This window comes from Prionailurus viverrinus, chromosome F1 (assembly GCF_022837055.1).
Source record: "Prionailurus viverrinus isolate Anna chromosome F1, UM_Priviv_1.0, whole genome shotgun sequence".
Classification (NCBI taxonomy): domain Eukaryota; kingdom Metazoa; phylum Chordata; class Mammalia; order Carnivora; family Felidae; genus Prionailurus; species Prionailurus viverrinus.
This window is the reverse complement of record NC_062577.1, coordinates 42,493,847-42,506,684: the sequence shown is the minus strand read 5'-3', so window position 1 is coordinate 42,506,684 and position 12,838 is coordinate 42,493,847. Positions and strand designations below refer to the sequence as shown.

The 12,838-nt window shown below is 35.7% G+C and overlaps 1 protein-coding gene across 2 annotated transcripts in view; it reads left to right on the top strand.

Annotated features, from left to right (window-relative positions):
* The window catches only part of LOC125155618 (complement factor H-like), a 116,611-nt gene that overhangs the window by 91,036 nt on the left and 12,737 nt on the right, over positions 1 to 12,838 (top strand). For both annotated transcript variants that reach the window (XM_047841071.1, XM_047841072.1), the window contains 5 exons: positions 6,760 to 6,942; positions 8,530 to 8,703; positions 10,118 to 10,294; positions 11,548 to 11,730; positions 11,838 to 12,020. In XM_047841071.1, coding sequence (XP_047697027.1) covers positions 6,760 to 6,942; positions 8,530 to 8,703; positions 10,118 to 10,294; positions 11,548 to 11,730; positions 11,838 to 12,020 — 900 coding nt within the window. The remainder of the gene's footprint in view (positions 1 to 6,759; positions 6,943 to 8,529; positions 8,704 to 10,117; positions 10,295 to 11,547; positions 11,731 to 11,837; positions 12,021 to 12,838) is intronic.

The following is a 12,838-nucleotide window of genomic DNA, read 5'->3' as shown; positions in this document are numbered from 1 at the left end:
TGAGACCTGAAATTATAAAAAGTCCTGGAAGAGAGTACAGGCAGTAACTTCTCTGACATCAGCCACAGCTTTCTAGATAGATCACCTGTGGCAAGGGAAACAAAAGCAAAAAAGAAGAAACTATTGGGACTACATTACACTACAAAGCTTCTGCACAACAAAGGAAGCAATCAACAGAACTAAAAGGCAACCTATGGAATGGGAGATGATATTTACAAATGACATGTCTGGTAAAGGGTAGTATCCATAATATATAAAGAACTTATAAAACTCAACACCCCAAAACCAGATAATCCAATGAAAAATGGGTAGAAGACATGAACGGATATTGCTCCAAAGAAGACATACAGATGGGCAATAGACACATGAATGATACTCATTAGCACTTATCATCAGAGAAATGCAAACCAAAAAAACAATAAGATGTCACCTCACAGGTGTTGGTGAGGATGTGGAGAAAGGGGTACCCTCTTGCACTGTTAGCAAGAATCCAAACTGGTGCAGCATCTCTGGAAAATAGTATGGAGGTTCCTCAAAAGGTTAAAAATAGAATTGCTGTAATATCCAGCAATCACACTCCTGGGTATTTACCCAAAGAATACAAAAGCACTAATTCAAAGGGATACACGCACCCCTATCTTTATTGCAGCATTATTTGCAATAACCAAGATATGGAAGCAGCCTAAGTGTCTACCAATTGATGAATAGATAAAGATAAATGGACTGTTATTCAGCCATAAAAAAGAATGAAATCTTGCCATTTGCAACAACTTGGATGGACTAGACAGTATAATGCTAGGCAAAATAAGTCTTTCAGAGAAAGACAAATACATATGATTTCAGTCATATGTGGGATTTAAGAAACAAAACAAATGAGCAAAGGGAGGAAATTTGAGAGAGAGAGAGAGAGAGAGACCAAAAAAAAAAAAAAAAAGGCTCTTAATTGTCTTAAGTGTAGAGAACAATATGATAATTACCAGAGGGGAGAAAGCTGGCAGAGGGGATGGGTGAAATAGGTGATGGAGATGAAAGAGTATCCTTGTCATTACGAGCACTAGGTGATGTATGGAATTGTTGAATCACTATACTGTATACCTGAAACTAATATAACACTGTATGTCAGCCAACCAGTATTAAAATTAAAACTTAAATACATACATACATACAGTCAATCTAGAAAAAAAAATAGAGTACAAAGAATTTTGAAAGCAACAAGAAGGAAAAACATGCTTCACATTCAAAGGCACTTCTGTGGGAGGTGTTTCTAGTAATACATGCCTACAGTAAAAAAAGAAATGATCTCAAATATACAGTCAAACTGTATACATCAAAAAGCTAGTAAAAGAAGGGGGTACCTGGGTAGCTGAGTTGCTTGAGTGTCCAACTCTTGATTTCTGCTCAGGCGATGATCCAGGATCATGGGCTTGTACCCCACATAGTGCTCCGCACGTGAGGGTAGAGACTGTTTCAGATTCTCTCTCTCCTACCCCTCCCTACCCTGACTTGCGATGTCTGTCTAACAAATAAAATGAAAATTTTTTCATTAAAACACTTGGAAAAGAAGAAAAAACTAAGCCTAAAATTAGCAGAAAGAAGGAAATAACAGAAATCAGAGCAGAAATATATGAAATAAAGACCAAAAAGTCAACAAAATAGATACCTACCTTTACAAAATGTAGACAAAATTGACAAACCTAAGCTGATTAACTAATTAAAAAGAGAGATCATATAAATAAAATAGAAATGAACTTGAAGATATTCAACTAATGCCACAGAAATGCAAATGTCCATAAGAGACCACCATAAATGATTCCACACTGACAAATTGGATAACAGAGAATGGATAAGTTCCTGGAAATATAAAACTGACAAGACAAAATCATTAAGAAATGGAAAATCTGAACAAACCAATAACAAGTAACAACACTGAATAATTAATTTAATATATCTCCTCAAAGAAAAGTCTGGGAACAGAAGTATTCACTGGTAATTAAAAGAAGATTTAATACCAATTTTTATTTAAAAACTCCAAAATTTTGAGGGAGAGCACTTCCAAAAGTAGTTGACAAGATATTAACTTTAATACCAAAACCAGACAAGAATGCTACAAAAAAAATTATACCCAACATCACTGATAAACATAAATATTGAAATGCTCAACAAAATGTTAACAAACTGAATTCAATAGCACATTAAAAGATTCACACACCATGATGAAGTTGGGTTTATCTATGGGACTCAAGGGTGATTCAACAGATTTAAATCAGTAATATGATATAGCACATTAACAAAATGAAAGGTAAAAATCATATAATCATCCAGATAGATGCACAAAAAGCATTTGACACAATTCAACATCCATTTATGACAAAAACTGACAACAATTAGGTATTGAAGAAATGTACATCAACATAATGAAGACCATAAATAAGAAGCCCATAACTAACATCACATTTGATGAAAAGCTAAAAGCTTTCCTCAAGGATCAGGAAAAATACAAAGATACCCACTCTCATCAGTGTTGAAAAAGGGAAATAAAATGTATCCAAATAAGAAATAAAGAAGTAAAGAGGCACCTGGGTGGCTCAGTCGGATAAGCATCCGACTTATGCTCAGGTCATGATTTCACGGTTCATGTGTTCGAGCCCCACATTGGGTGCTGTGCTGACAGCTCAGAGCCTGGAGCCTGCTTCAGATTCTGTGTCTCATTCTCTCTCTGCCCCTCCCCGACTTGTGCTCTGTCTCTCTCTGTCTCTCAAAAATAAATGAATGTAAAAAATAAAAATAAAAAATAAATAAAGAAGTAAAATTAGCTCTGTGTGCATATGATGTATTCTTTAGGGAAAACACTAAAGACTCCACAACAACAACAACAACAACAACAACAACAACAACAACACCTGTTAGAATTAATAAATGAATTCAGCAAAGTTGTAGGATACAAAATCAATATACAAAAATCTGCTGTATTTCTGAACACTAATAATGAACTATCAGAAAGAGAAATTAAAATAAGTTTTCATGAGATGTGGGTGTTACCTAATTCTGGAGGTTTCAAGGGCCAAAAATAATCTTTCAGGACCTAAAATATAGATCAAAGCTAGAGAGATTCTCTTCTATCAGAAAACAAAGGAAAACAATTTTTTGTATATTGTTTCAAGTACAAGATGGTTTCCAATTTTAGAGTTAACCCTCAAATGGAAAAAATAATTGACGTTATCAATCGTAAGAATTACTTATAAATTAATTAAAAGTACTATTTTATAAAGATGTGCATGAATGTTCTACACAGTTATGTAATCCAGAAAACTTGAGGTAGTGGCGTTTAATCCCGAACTCTGTGTTGCAATGCCAATATGATAAATAGGAATTCGCCTTTTCTGCTGTCAAGAAAACTCCAGTTTTTAGAAATAGTTGTGTGATGTTTACCTATATGGTGTGATTTAAAGTTGTGCAGTGGCCCAACTGCCTTCAGTATCCTCTCTTCTTTGAAATGTAGTAGGGGCACCTGGGTGGCTCCATAGGTTAGGCATCCGACTCTTGATTGTAGCTCAGGGCATGATCTCACAGTTTGTGGCATTGAGCCCCCAGCAGGCTCTGCGCTGACACCTGGGAGCCAGCTTGGTATTCATTCTCTCTCTCTCTCTCTCTCTCTCTCTCTCTCTCCCTCTCCCTTTCCCTCTCCCTCTCCCCCCCTCCCCCTCTCCCCCTCTCCCCCTCTACTGTTTGCACTCTCTCAAAATAAATAAATGAACATTAAAAAAATAAATTCTATTTTAAAAAAGAAAAAAGAAAATGTTTTTTAAAAGAAAAAAAGAAATGTATTGATTTTACTAGATTCAACAAACCTGAAATTTATGTGGAATAACAAACACTGTGAATAAATACTTTAGAATAGTAAAATCCAATAGTATTTACTGCAGTTTACTGTGAATCATTATAAGCTGAAAAGTTCTCTATTATAATTTCAGTGAGGAAAGGTAGAAACGGATGATGAGGGTGAAGAAGGGGACTAAGGAACTCTGGAAGGTGAGGTGGCCCTGGAGAGGGGAGATCTGATGGGTGAAGCGTGACAGTGAGCGCCATGAGAAGGGTCAGAGCAGATGCCCCAGTAGTGTCACGAGAGGGAGACGTGTGCCACAGCAAGCCTTATTTTTAATGTAGACATATCTAGAGAATCCATATGGTACTCTTCTGCCTGCACATAACGTTAAACTAGAACTGAATTATTAAGTATTGCTGAAATTGTTCTTAGCTGAAAGTAAGTCCCCCAATGATACATAAATTAGTAGGTTCTTCATCTTTGGCCTTTGATTGCTAGGGCTTCTGCCAAAGTCTACATCGATCCACTTTTCTTTGCTCAATGCCTCATTGTTCTACAACCTTTGCACTTTTCCTTCATCCCAGTTATGCCTCGCCCCTCACCCCACACACCATCCCCTACCTGCGCAGGATGTAAGATTTTCCCAACCAGTCTATCCTGTGCTCACTTACCTGATGTGCACTTTACCCATATCTTAACAACTTTAACTAGTTTCAGAATATGGTGCATAAACAAGAGATGATGTAATTGAGGTAAAAAGTGCTATATTTTAGAAAAAAAGAACAAAAGGAAAGGGGTAAAAGTATTTGACAGAGCACTTTTATGTATTTGGACATTTTAACTGAAAGAACCAAGTTTCTCAAACCATGTTGACCAAAAATGTAATAGATAGGAAAGTGATTATAGAATTGTTCCTTCAAAGGCTCCCAAAAGCCTTTTTGAACAAAATTAAAATGATTCCTGACTTCAAAATTATGGCATACATTCAAAATTAAGACACGTAGATAAGAGGTACAATGGAGTTAAAGATAGCAGAGTTTTTTGGGTTCATGCAATAGAGCTTTGAGATCACTGCACATGTGTTCTCATGTCTTACCTTTTACATTGGTTACCGTCTACTGTGCTCTTCCCATGGGTTGCCTGCAATCTGCAGATATAATGGAAAGTTTCCAAAAGAGCTTCATATTCATCCATTCATTCTTTCATTCATTTACTTGCCCATCCAATGGTCATTTTTTAAGTGACTGCTAAGTGACTGCTAAGTGCCAGGCATTAGGACTAGCATTTACCAAAAGGCCATTTAGTGGGGAAAACAAAAGGAATGATTATTGTAATTCATCAACATATTGTATTTTACTGTATAAAGCATTGTGATGGAGACAAGCAAAAGAGAGACTACAGGATCATTTAGAGGAGACAAGAAATCCAAGTTGGAATGAGAGTCTGGAGTGGGATCAGGTTGGGGAGTTTGTTTGTAAGAGGTGGAATGAAGAGAGCCAAATCTGTCAGGGTCACGATGGCATCTTGGGTAGGCTTTGAAGGTTGGATGGGAGTCATGGAAATAAGGATGCCAGGGAGGAGGACATTCAAGACTGAGGAACATGGCTCCTGGGTGGCTCAATTGGTTAAGCATCAGACTCTTGATTCAGCTCAGGTCATGATCTCGGTCTTGAGATCAAGCCCCATGTGGAGCTTGGAATGGACCCTGCTTAGGATCCACTGATAAATGAATGGATAAGGAAGATACACACACACACACACACACACACACACACACACACACACACACACACACACTAGAATATTATTCACCCATGAGAAAGAAGAAAATCTTGATATTCACAACAACATGGTTGAACCTAGAGGACAATACGATAAGTGTAATAATCCAGAGATAGCAAATACTTCATGATAAAACTTCTATATGAAATCAAAGAAGAAAAAAGAAAACATCAAATTCATAGAAGCAGAATGTGGAATGCAAGTTCTGTACCAGTGGTGGGTGTGGATGCTGGTCCAAGCGTGTAAGCCTTCAGTTATAAGATAAATAATTCCGGAGATCTAATGTACTGCATAATAAGAATCAAAGTAAATAACTGTAAACTATAATCAAATAACAAAGGAAGTCATCAAAAGAGGAACAAATTGAAAAAAACAGATGCAAAACAGAAGACAATTAGCCACATGTTAATAGTAAGTGTTCACCTACCAGTAATTCCTTAAATATACATCACTTAAATTTACCTATTAAAAGGAATGAGTACCTGAGTGACTTAAAATAAAATAACCAAGAAATCACTTTAGATTTAAAGACACAATAGGCTAAAGTGAAGGAATGGAAGAAGATATTTCATGCAAATGGCAACCAAAGAATGATGGAGTGATTATACTTCTATGAGAAAAAAAAACTGACTTAATTTAAAACTGTCTCTAGAGATGAAGATCATTATATAATAATAATGAGTCCATTCATCAGGAAAATGGTAACAATTTTCTTTTTTTTTCAACGTTTATTTATTTTTGGGACAGAGAGAGACAGAGCATGAACAGGGGAGGAGCAGAGAGAGAGGGAGACACAGAATCTGAAACAGGCTCCAGGCTCTGAGCCATCAGCCCAGAGCCTGACACGGGGCTCGAAACCCCAGACCGGGGAGATTGTGACCTGACTGAAGTCAGACGCTTAACCGACTGCACCACCCAGGCGCCCTGGATTCTGGGTATTCTAAATGTCACTTCATTCCAAAAAGAAAAAATTAATGAACTATTTTGATTTAGTATCTTTGTCGCTGACTTTTTCTGTCCCAGGAATTTGGATGATTCAGATTTTTCCAGGTTTTCATTTGTAAATGACTCCTTATTTTTGTGTTGTTACAGTGAATCTTTATAAAAATGTTTATTTATATGCTTATCTTTTCCTTATACTTTCTGCCTTTCAGAAACATGTTCAAAATCAGAGATAACAATTGAAAATGGATTTTTTTCTGAATATGAACCTACATATTCCTTAAATAAAGAAACACAGTATCAATGTAAACCAGGATATGTAACACCAGGTGGTAAAACTTCAGGACCGGTTACATGTCTGGAAAGTGGATGGTCACCTCAACCCACATGTATTAGTGAGTAATTTATTATGTTCCTATTCATTATGCTGATGGCTATTGAACAAAAGTTTACTCTAAATTAATTCTTTTCTGAGGGGAGGGGCTGACACGATTCCCATTTGAAAAGATAAATGAAAAACGATGTAAGTTTTTGCCTTTAAGAGTAATCACTTATACAGCGTAGTAGCAGGACATCTTTCAGTTTACGTTATTTTCCACTTTAAAACATCCTGTGATTTGGAAACGAGTTAGGGAGCCTTATGAGTATTCTCCTGGAAACTCACTTATTTTTGGCTGGCAAAATATATTTGTGCCTATTCCTGCTTTTAGGTGATCAGACTTTGATGACAGAATCTTTGTTTCTAGACATGAAAGTTATGTTTGTAAGTGAAGATGTGGGTCCATAGTGCAGAATTTTAATTAAAGTATGAAGTTCATGGCTGACATTCCAGGGTAGCCCACTTTAAAAATCCTCTCCTTTAGAAAATCTTCATAAACATCTAGTTAGTGGAGAAGGAATACTGCTAGATGGTGCCAAATACAGCTGTGTTGAAAGATTTCCCTGTCCCTGGATGTTTATGAAGATTTCTATGAACAGTTTCCTCAGTTTATCTTATCCTCCAAAGCTACACAGTGATACTTTTGAACCGATATTTACATATTCACTTTAAGGGAAGTGGATATTTGAATATCCATTTGTACTGTTTTCATTTCCTTTTTTTTTTTTTCAATTTCCATGCTTACTATGGGCACTAGCCACAAAAAAAATGATAAAAGTGGCTCCCATATAAAGTCATTTTATACTGAATGTTAGTTAGTTATCCATTGTAATACTTACTATGGAAGAGAAACACACTGTCTCTCTTCACTGGTATAGTTTTGCTTTGTTTTTTAAAGCTTTAAGGTAGCTGGCTCCGTAACACAGCATAAAATTTGAGATGAATTACCTAATCTTTATGAACACACTGTTAGCAAAAATTAAAACTTTTAACATTTTACTTTCTTATAACTAATAATAAAAATAGTTATCTCTCCATTCAATCTTGGTAAGTTTAAAAAAATAAACAGCCATTAGGAAGATATTTGAGGAAGAAAATCAGCATGTGAGCTTTAGAAATTATGATGTTTTAAAGTAGAGTTTTATAGAATGTTTAAAAATTTACTTGCATTTTTGAAAAACAGTCGTATTCATTGATCCAGTTTTGTCTGGAATATTTGTCACCTTGCTAGTGAATGTGGCATCTTAGTTCACAAAATCCTATTCATCTCTGTTAGTTAAAATAGGATGCACCTGTAATGGCCTATTTGATTACAAGCATGGCATAAACACATAAGTATAACTGATTGAGAAAAGTGTTCGTAGAAAAATTTTTTCAGAGTGTTTAAGTGATAAGAAAAATGCTGTGTAGAAACATATTTTTTCATTTCGAGTAACTTTCAAGATAATGATTTATCACTGGTATTCTTAGATTAATTTGATACTGAATTTACTAGCACAAGCTAATTGATAAAGGTGTTTTTTTACCTCCTTGGAATGGGACTTAATTACATCGTCCATTAAATAATATTAGAATTGAAATCTTCAATTCTGTTATGCATTAGAATCTTGTGACATGCCAGTATTTGAGAATGCCAAAACCAAAAGCAATGGCACGTGGTTTAAACTCAATGACAAGTTGGACTATGAATGCCACGATGGATACAAAAGCCAAGGTGGGCGCGCAGGTTCAATAGTGTGTGGCAACGATGGTTGGTCTCATAAACCAGTATGTTATGGTAAGTACCATTTTTCCAGGTATTTTTTTTTCATGTCTAACAAAATTAACAAGACGTGTTTAAGATATCCCAATTTGAACAAATTTGCATTATTTAAAGTCATTTTGGGGGCATCTGGGTTGCTCAGTGGGTTGAACCTCAGACTTTGGCTCAGGTCATGATCTCACAGTTCTCGGGTTTAAGCCCCATGTGGGGCTCTATGCTGACAGTTCAGAGCCTGAAGCCTGCTTCGGATTCTGTGTCTCACTCTCTCTCTCCACCCCTCCCACTCACACTCTGTCTCTCTCTCTCTCAAAAACAAATAATCATCTAAAGTTAATTAATTAATTAATTAAGTTTTAAGAAGTCCTGATTAAAATCAAGGTGTCTTCTTCTGATTTACTGTAACCTGGGAGAAGAGGGTGTTTGAAAGCCCAAGGACCATTATCTCTCTTTAACACAGTGTTTCCTATGGGCCATATACATGATAGGTTTATAAACAAAGAATAATTTGTTTGTTGTTCTAAATGCAGGCTATCATATTATTTAAAACTGGGTTCTTTGAGTGTATGCTATATGAAAACCAAAATTGTAGTTTCTTACAATTTCCTCAACTATTTTGCCCATGAGTTTCTGCTTTTACACCTTCTGCCTTGAGTGTTAATTACTGCAGACCCTGAGAGAAGCTCTTTATTTTAGGAATTTAGCTTATTTTTATTTGGAAATGTCACGAATGTCACAAACTTGACAAATTTGAAGGGATAATTTTACACATTCTTAAATTGAATCAGAATAATCAATAATTTATTAATAGATAGTATAAAGGTTTAATAAGAATAGATAATTGGGTATGATATAAATACTCAGGATGCCTAGAATATGCCTAACTATTTGGCTTTGAACATGGTTCCTTATTTTGTTTCATTTTTCAGTTTGATTTCTGTACTAATATAATATAATCAATATAAATTAAGCTTTTTTAATAGTTTCTTAGAAACTGTTAGAAATGTCTCCTGTGTGTTCTGGTTGTCCCATTATATTTACATTAAACAAAATACTAATCTTATTTGAGTGCAATTTTAAAAATGTAGCATCAGGGTTGTTTTTCTTTAATGTGAAAGAATATGTTTCTGTTTTGGGAGTACAAAATAATATAGCATTTATTTTATAAATGTCAGTTATAAAATCAGATCCAGTGTAAGCAAGTTGACCTTCCAAATACATTTTCAGGGTACATATGTTGCTCTTCAATGCCTTAATATTTCTCAGGGTCCCCTATGAATTTAGAGGGTGTAGAAAACCTAATATGTAAAATTTTCTGTGGCTCCTCTGTATAAGCAGTACCCAGCACCTCATTTTTATACGACACATATAAAATTTACTTTGCCAATGATTAATTTTATATTCTCACGAAATTATTTGAACATTTTTATAGAAATAGAATGCAAGATTCCTGAAATAGAAGATAACTTAAATATTCAGCCCAAAAAAGACAAATATAGAGTCGGAGATGTGTTGAAATTTTTCTGCACACAAAAACTTCAAAGAGTTGGACCAGATTCAGTTCAGTGTTACGACTTTGGATGGTCCCCTAATCTTCCAACATGTAAAGGTGAATATTTATCTTCCAATTGCTACAACAAGAAATAGGATTTTTGAAACCAACATTTTTATGTTTTTGTTTCTCTCACGTGTAATTTTCTGTTGGCTTCAAGTGTGTGTGTCTGTAATCTAATTCATTAAGCCAGGACATGTGTTGGGTAGTAGATATCTCAGATTTTCTTATTTAAGAACTCAATCTCGGGGCGCCTGGGTGGCGCGGTCGGTTAAGCGTCCAACTTCAGCCAGGTCACGATCTCGCGGTCCGTGAGTTCGAGCCCCGCGTCAGGCTCTGGGCTGATGGCTCGGAGCCTGGAGCCTGTTTCCGATTCTGTGTCTCCCTCTCTCTCTGCCCCTCCCCTGTTCATGCTCTGTCTCTCTCTGTCCCAAAAATAAATAAATAAACGTTGAAAAAAAAATTTAAAAAAAAAAAAAAAAAAAAAAAAAAGAACTCAATCTCCACTTGTTTCTTGAAATATGTAGTGGTAATAGCCATAGATACGTATATTATGCCTCAGTGTTTGTTACTTTTCCTTTTGACTACAATTCCACTGTTAATATTGGACACTTGGTATGACATGGGCCTTCCCTCAACCTTCATCGAGTGTCTAAACAATATTCAAGCAATGTATACTTAATTCAGTCCATTCAATCACATGTATGTCTCAACCAAGTTAAAATATGTTGATAAAATGCTAGCCTCAAATGATGACATTTTTTTCAAACAGTTTTGATAAAATTTTTCCATGGCATATGAATATTGTTAACATTTACATGACCATATTTATTAATTGGTTTGCATACATCTCTAGAATATCTAGATTATTAAACATGTTTTCTGGGTTTCAATATACTTCCAATATACTAGTTCAGTGTAATTAACAGTACTGGGTTGCGGTGCCTGGGTGGCTCAGTTGGTTGAGCATCTGAATCCTGATTTCAGCTCAGGTCATGATCCCTGGGTCATAGGATCGAGCCCCGTATCGGGTTCCATGCTGAACATATAGAGCCTGCTTAAGATTCTCACTCTCTCTCTTTCTCCTGTCCCTTCTTATCTTCTCTCTTTCTAAAATAATAATTTTGAAAAAAGAACTGGGAAACATGTTTCTTGTTTAAACACTATTTGTTTTTCATTGCTTAAGAAGGCTATAATAAAGTACATTATAAATAATATAGATTAATTAAAGAAAAAACTCTCCATTATATTGTTTTTTAAGTTGTGAAATAGGTAATTTGATCATTATTTACACATTATTTCTCCTGTAGAGCAAACACAACAGTGTTCTCCACCTCCTCAACTCCTTAATGGGAAAGTTAAAGAAACACAGAAAGAAAACTATGAACACAACGATTTGGTGGAATATGTGTGCAATCCTAGATTTCTGATGAAGGGTGTTAATAAAATTCAGTGTGTTGATGGACAGTGGACAGACTTGCCTATTTGTATTGGTAATGTATAAAATATATTCATATTTAAAATAAACCAACCTTTTATATTTATAGAAACACATAAATTATATTTTGTAAGTAAACATACTTTTCTGAACTTTTCACAGAGGTGGAGACTACATGTGGAGATATACCAGAACTTAATTACGGCTACGCTGTTCAGACTTCTAACCCTCCCTATCACCATGGAGATTCAGTGCAGTTCAGTTGCAGAGAAGGATTCACAATGATTGGACAGAAATCAGTTACATGTATAAGTGGATTATGGACCCAACTTCCTCAGTGCATTGGTGAGAAGACACTTCTCAAATAGACGGTCAATGAAATGTAATATTTTTATTGTAAAAACTGTATTTGCAAACATAGTTTTGAAATTTAGATATATGCTTGAAAATGTCAGGTCTTAAATTATAATGATTGCTTATCGTCTACAAAGGAAAAATATAAACTAGCCAGAGAGTCTGATCACCCTTTCTATCCCTGAAATTAACATGGTTTTTAAGTGTGAAGCTAAATTTTACTTACAGTTATTCGTATGATTTAAATCTGAGTATTAATCGCCAGGAAAATAGAAGCATATTTGCATCAATCCCATTTTTGTTTTACGCGGCACTCTTGTTTTCAGGCCCTGGAAAACAGACAAAGTCAAGAAAGTGCCCACTTGCTACGTCCCTATAGGAATCTTGCCTCTCTCAAAGCTTCCAAGGATTTCTCAGTCTGTTTCAAATGCGGCAGCAAGAAGTTAATGTGCCGAAGGGTGGGTGAGCTGCAGACCCTCTGGGTTCGCAGTATAAGTCAGTCAAAGGAGGCAGTCAGGGTGGGGCCAGGAAACAAACCTGATTGTTGGACTTCACTCTGGTTGATGTATGTGCATCATCCTGACCTTTGGATGACCATGTCTTTGATGACTAGCTGGGAAAATATTGGGAGCCCTTTTCCTTTTTCCCTTGGAATGAGTTCTTTCCTACAGTTTTCTTGGGTCCTACATTCAAAGAGAGTCCTGGATGTCCAATCTTACTTATTCACCAGATGTCTAGGCATTAATTGTTCCAAGGAGAAGGTAGGGCTTAGGCTCATGTTCCATGAGAGCAGAGATTGACACCCGTTT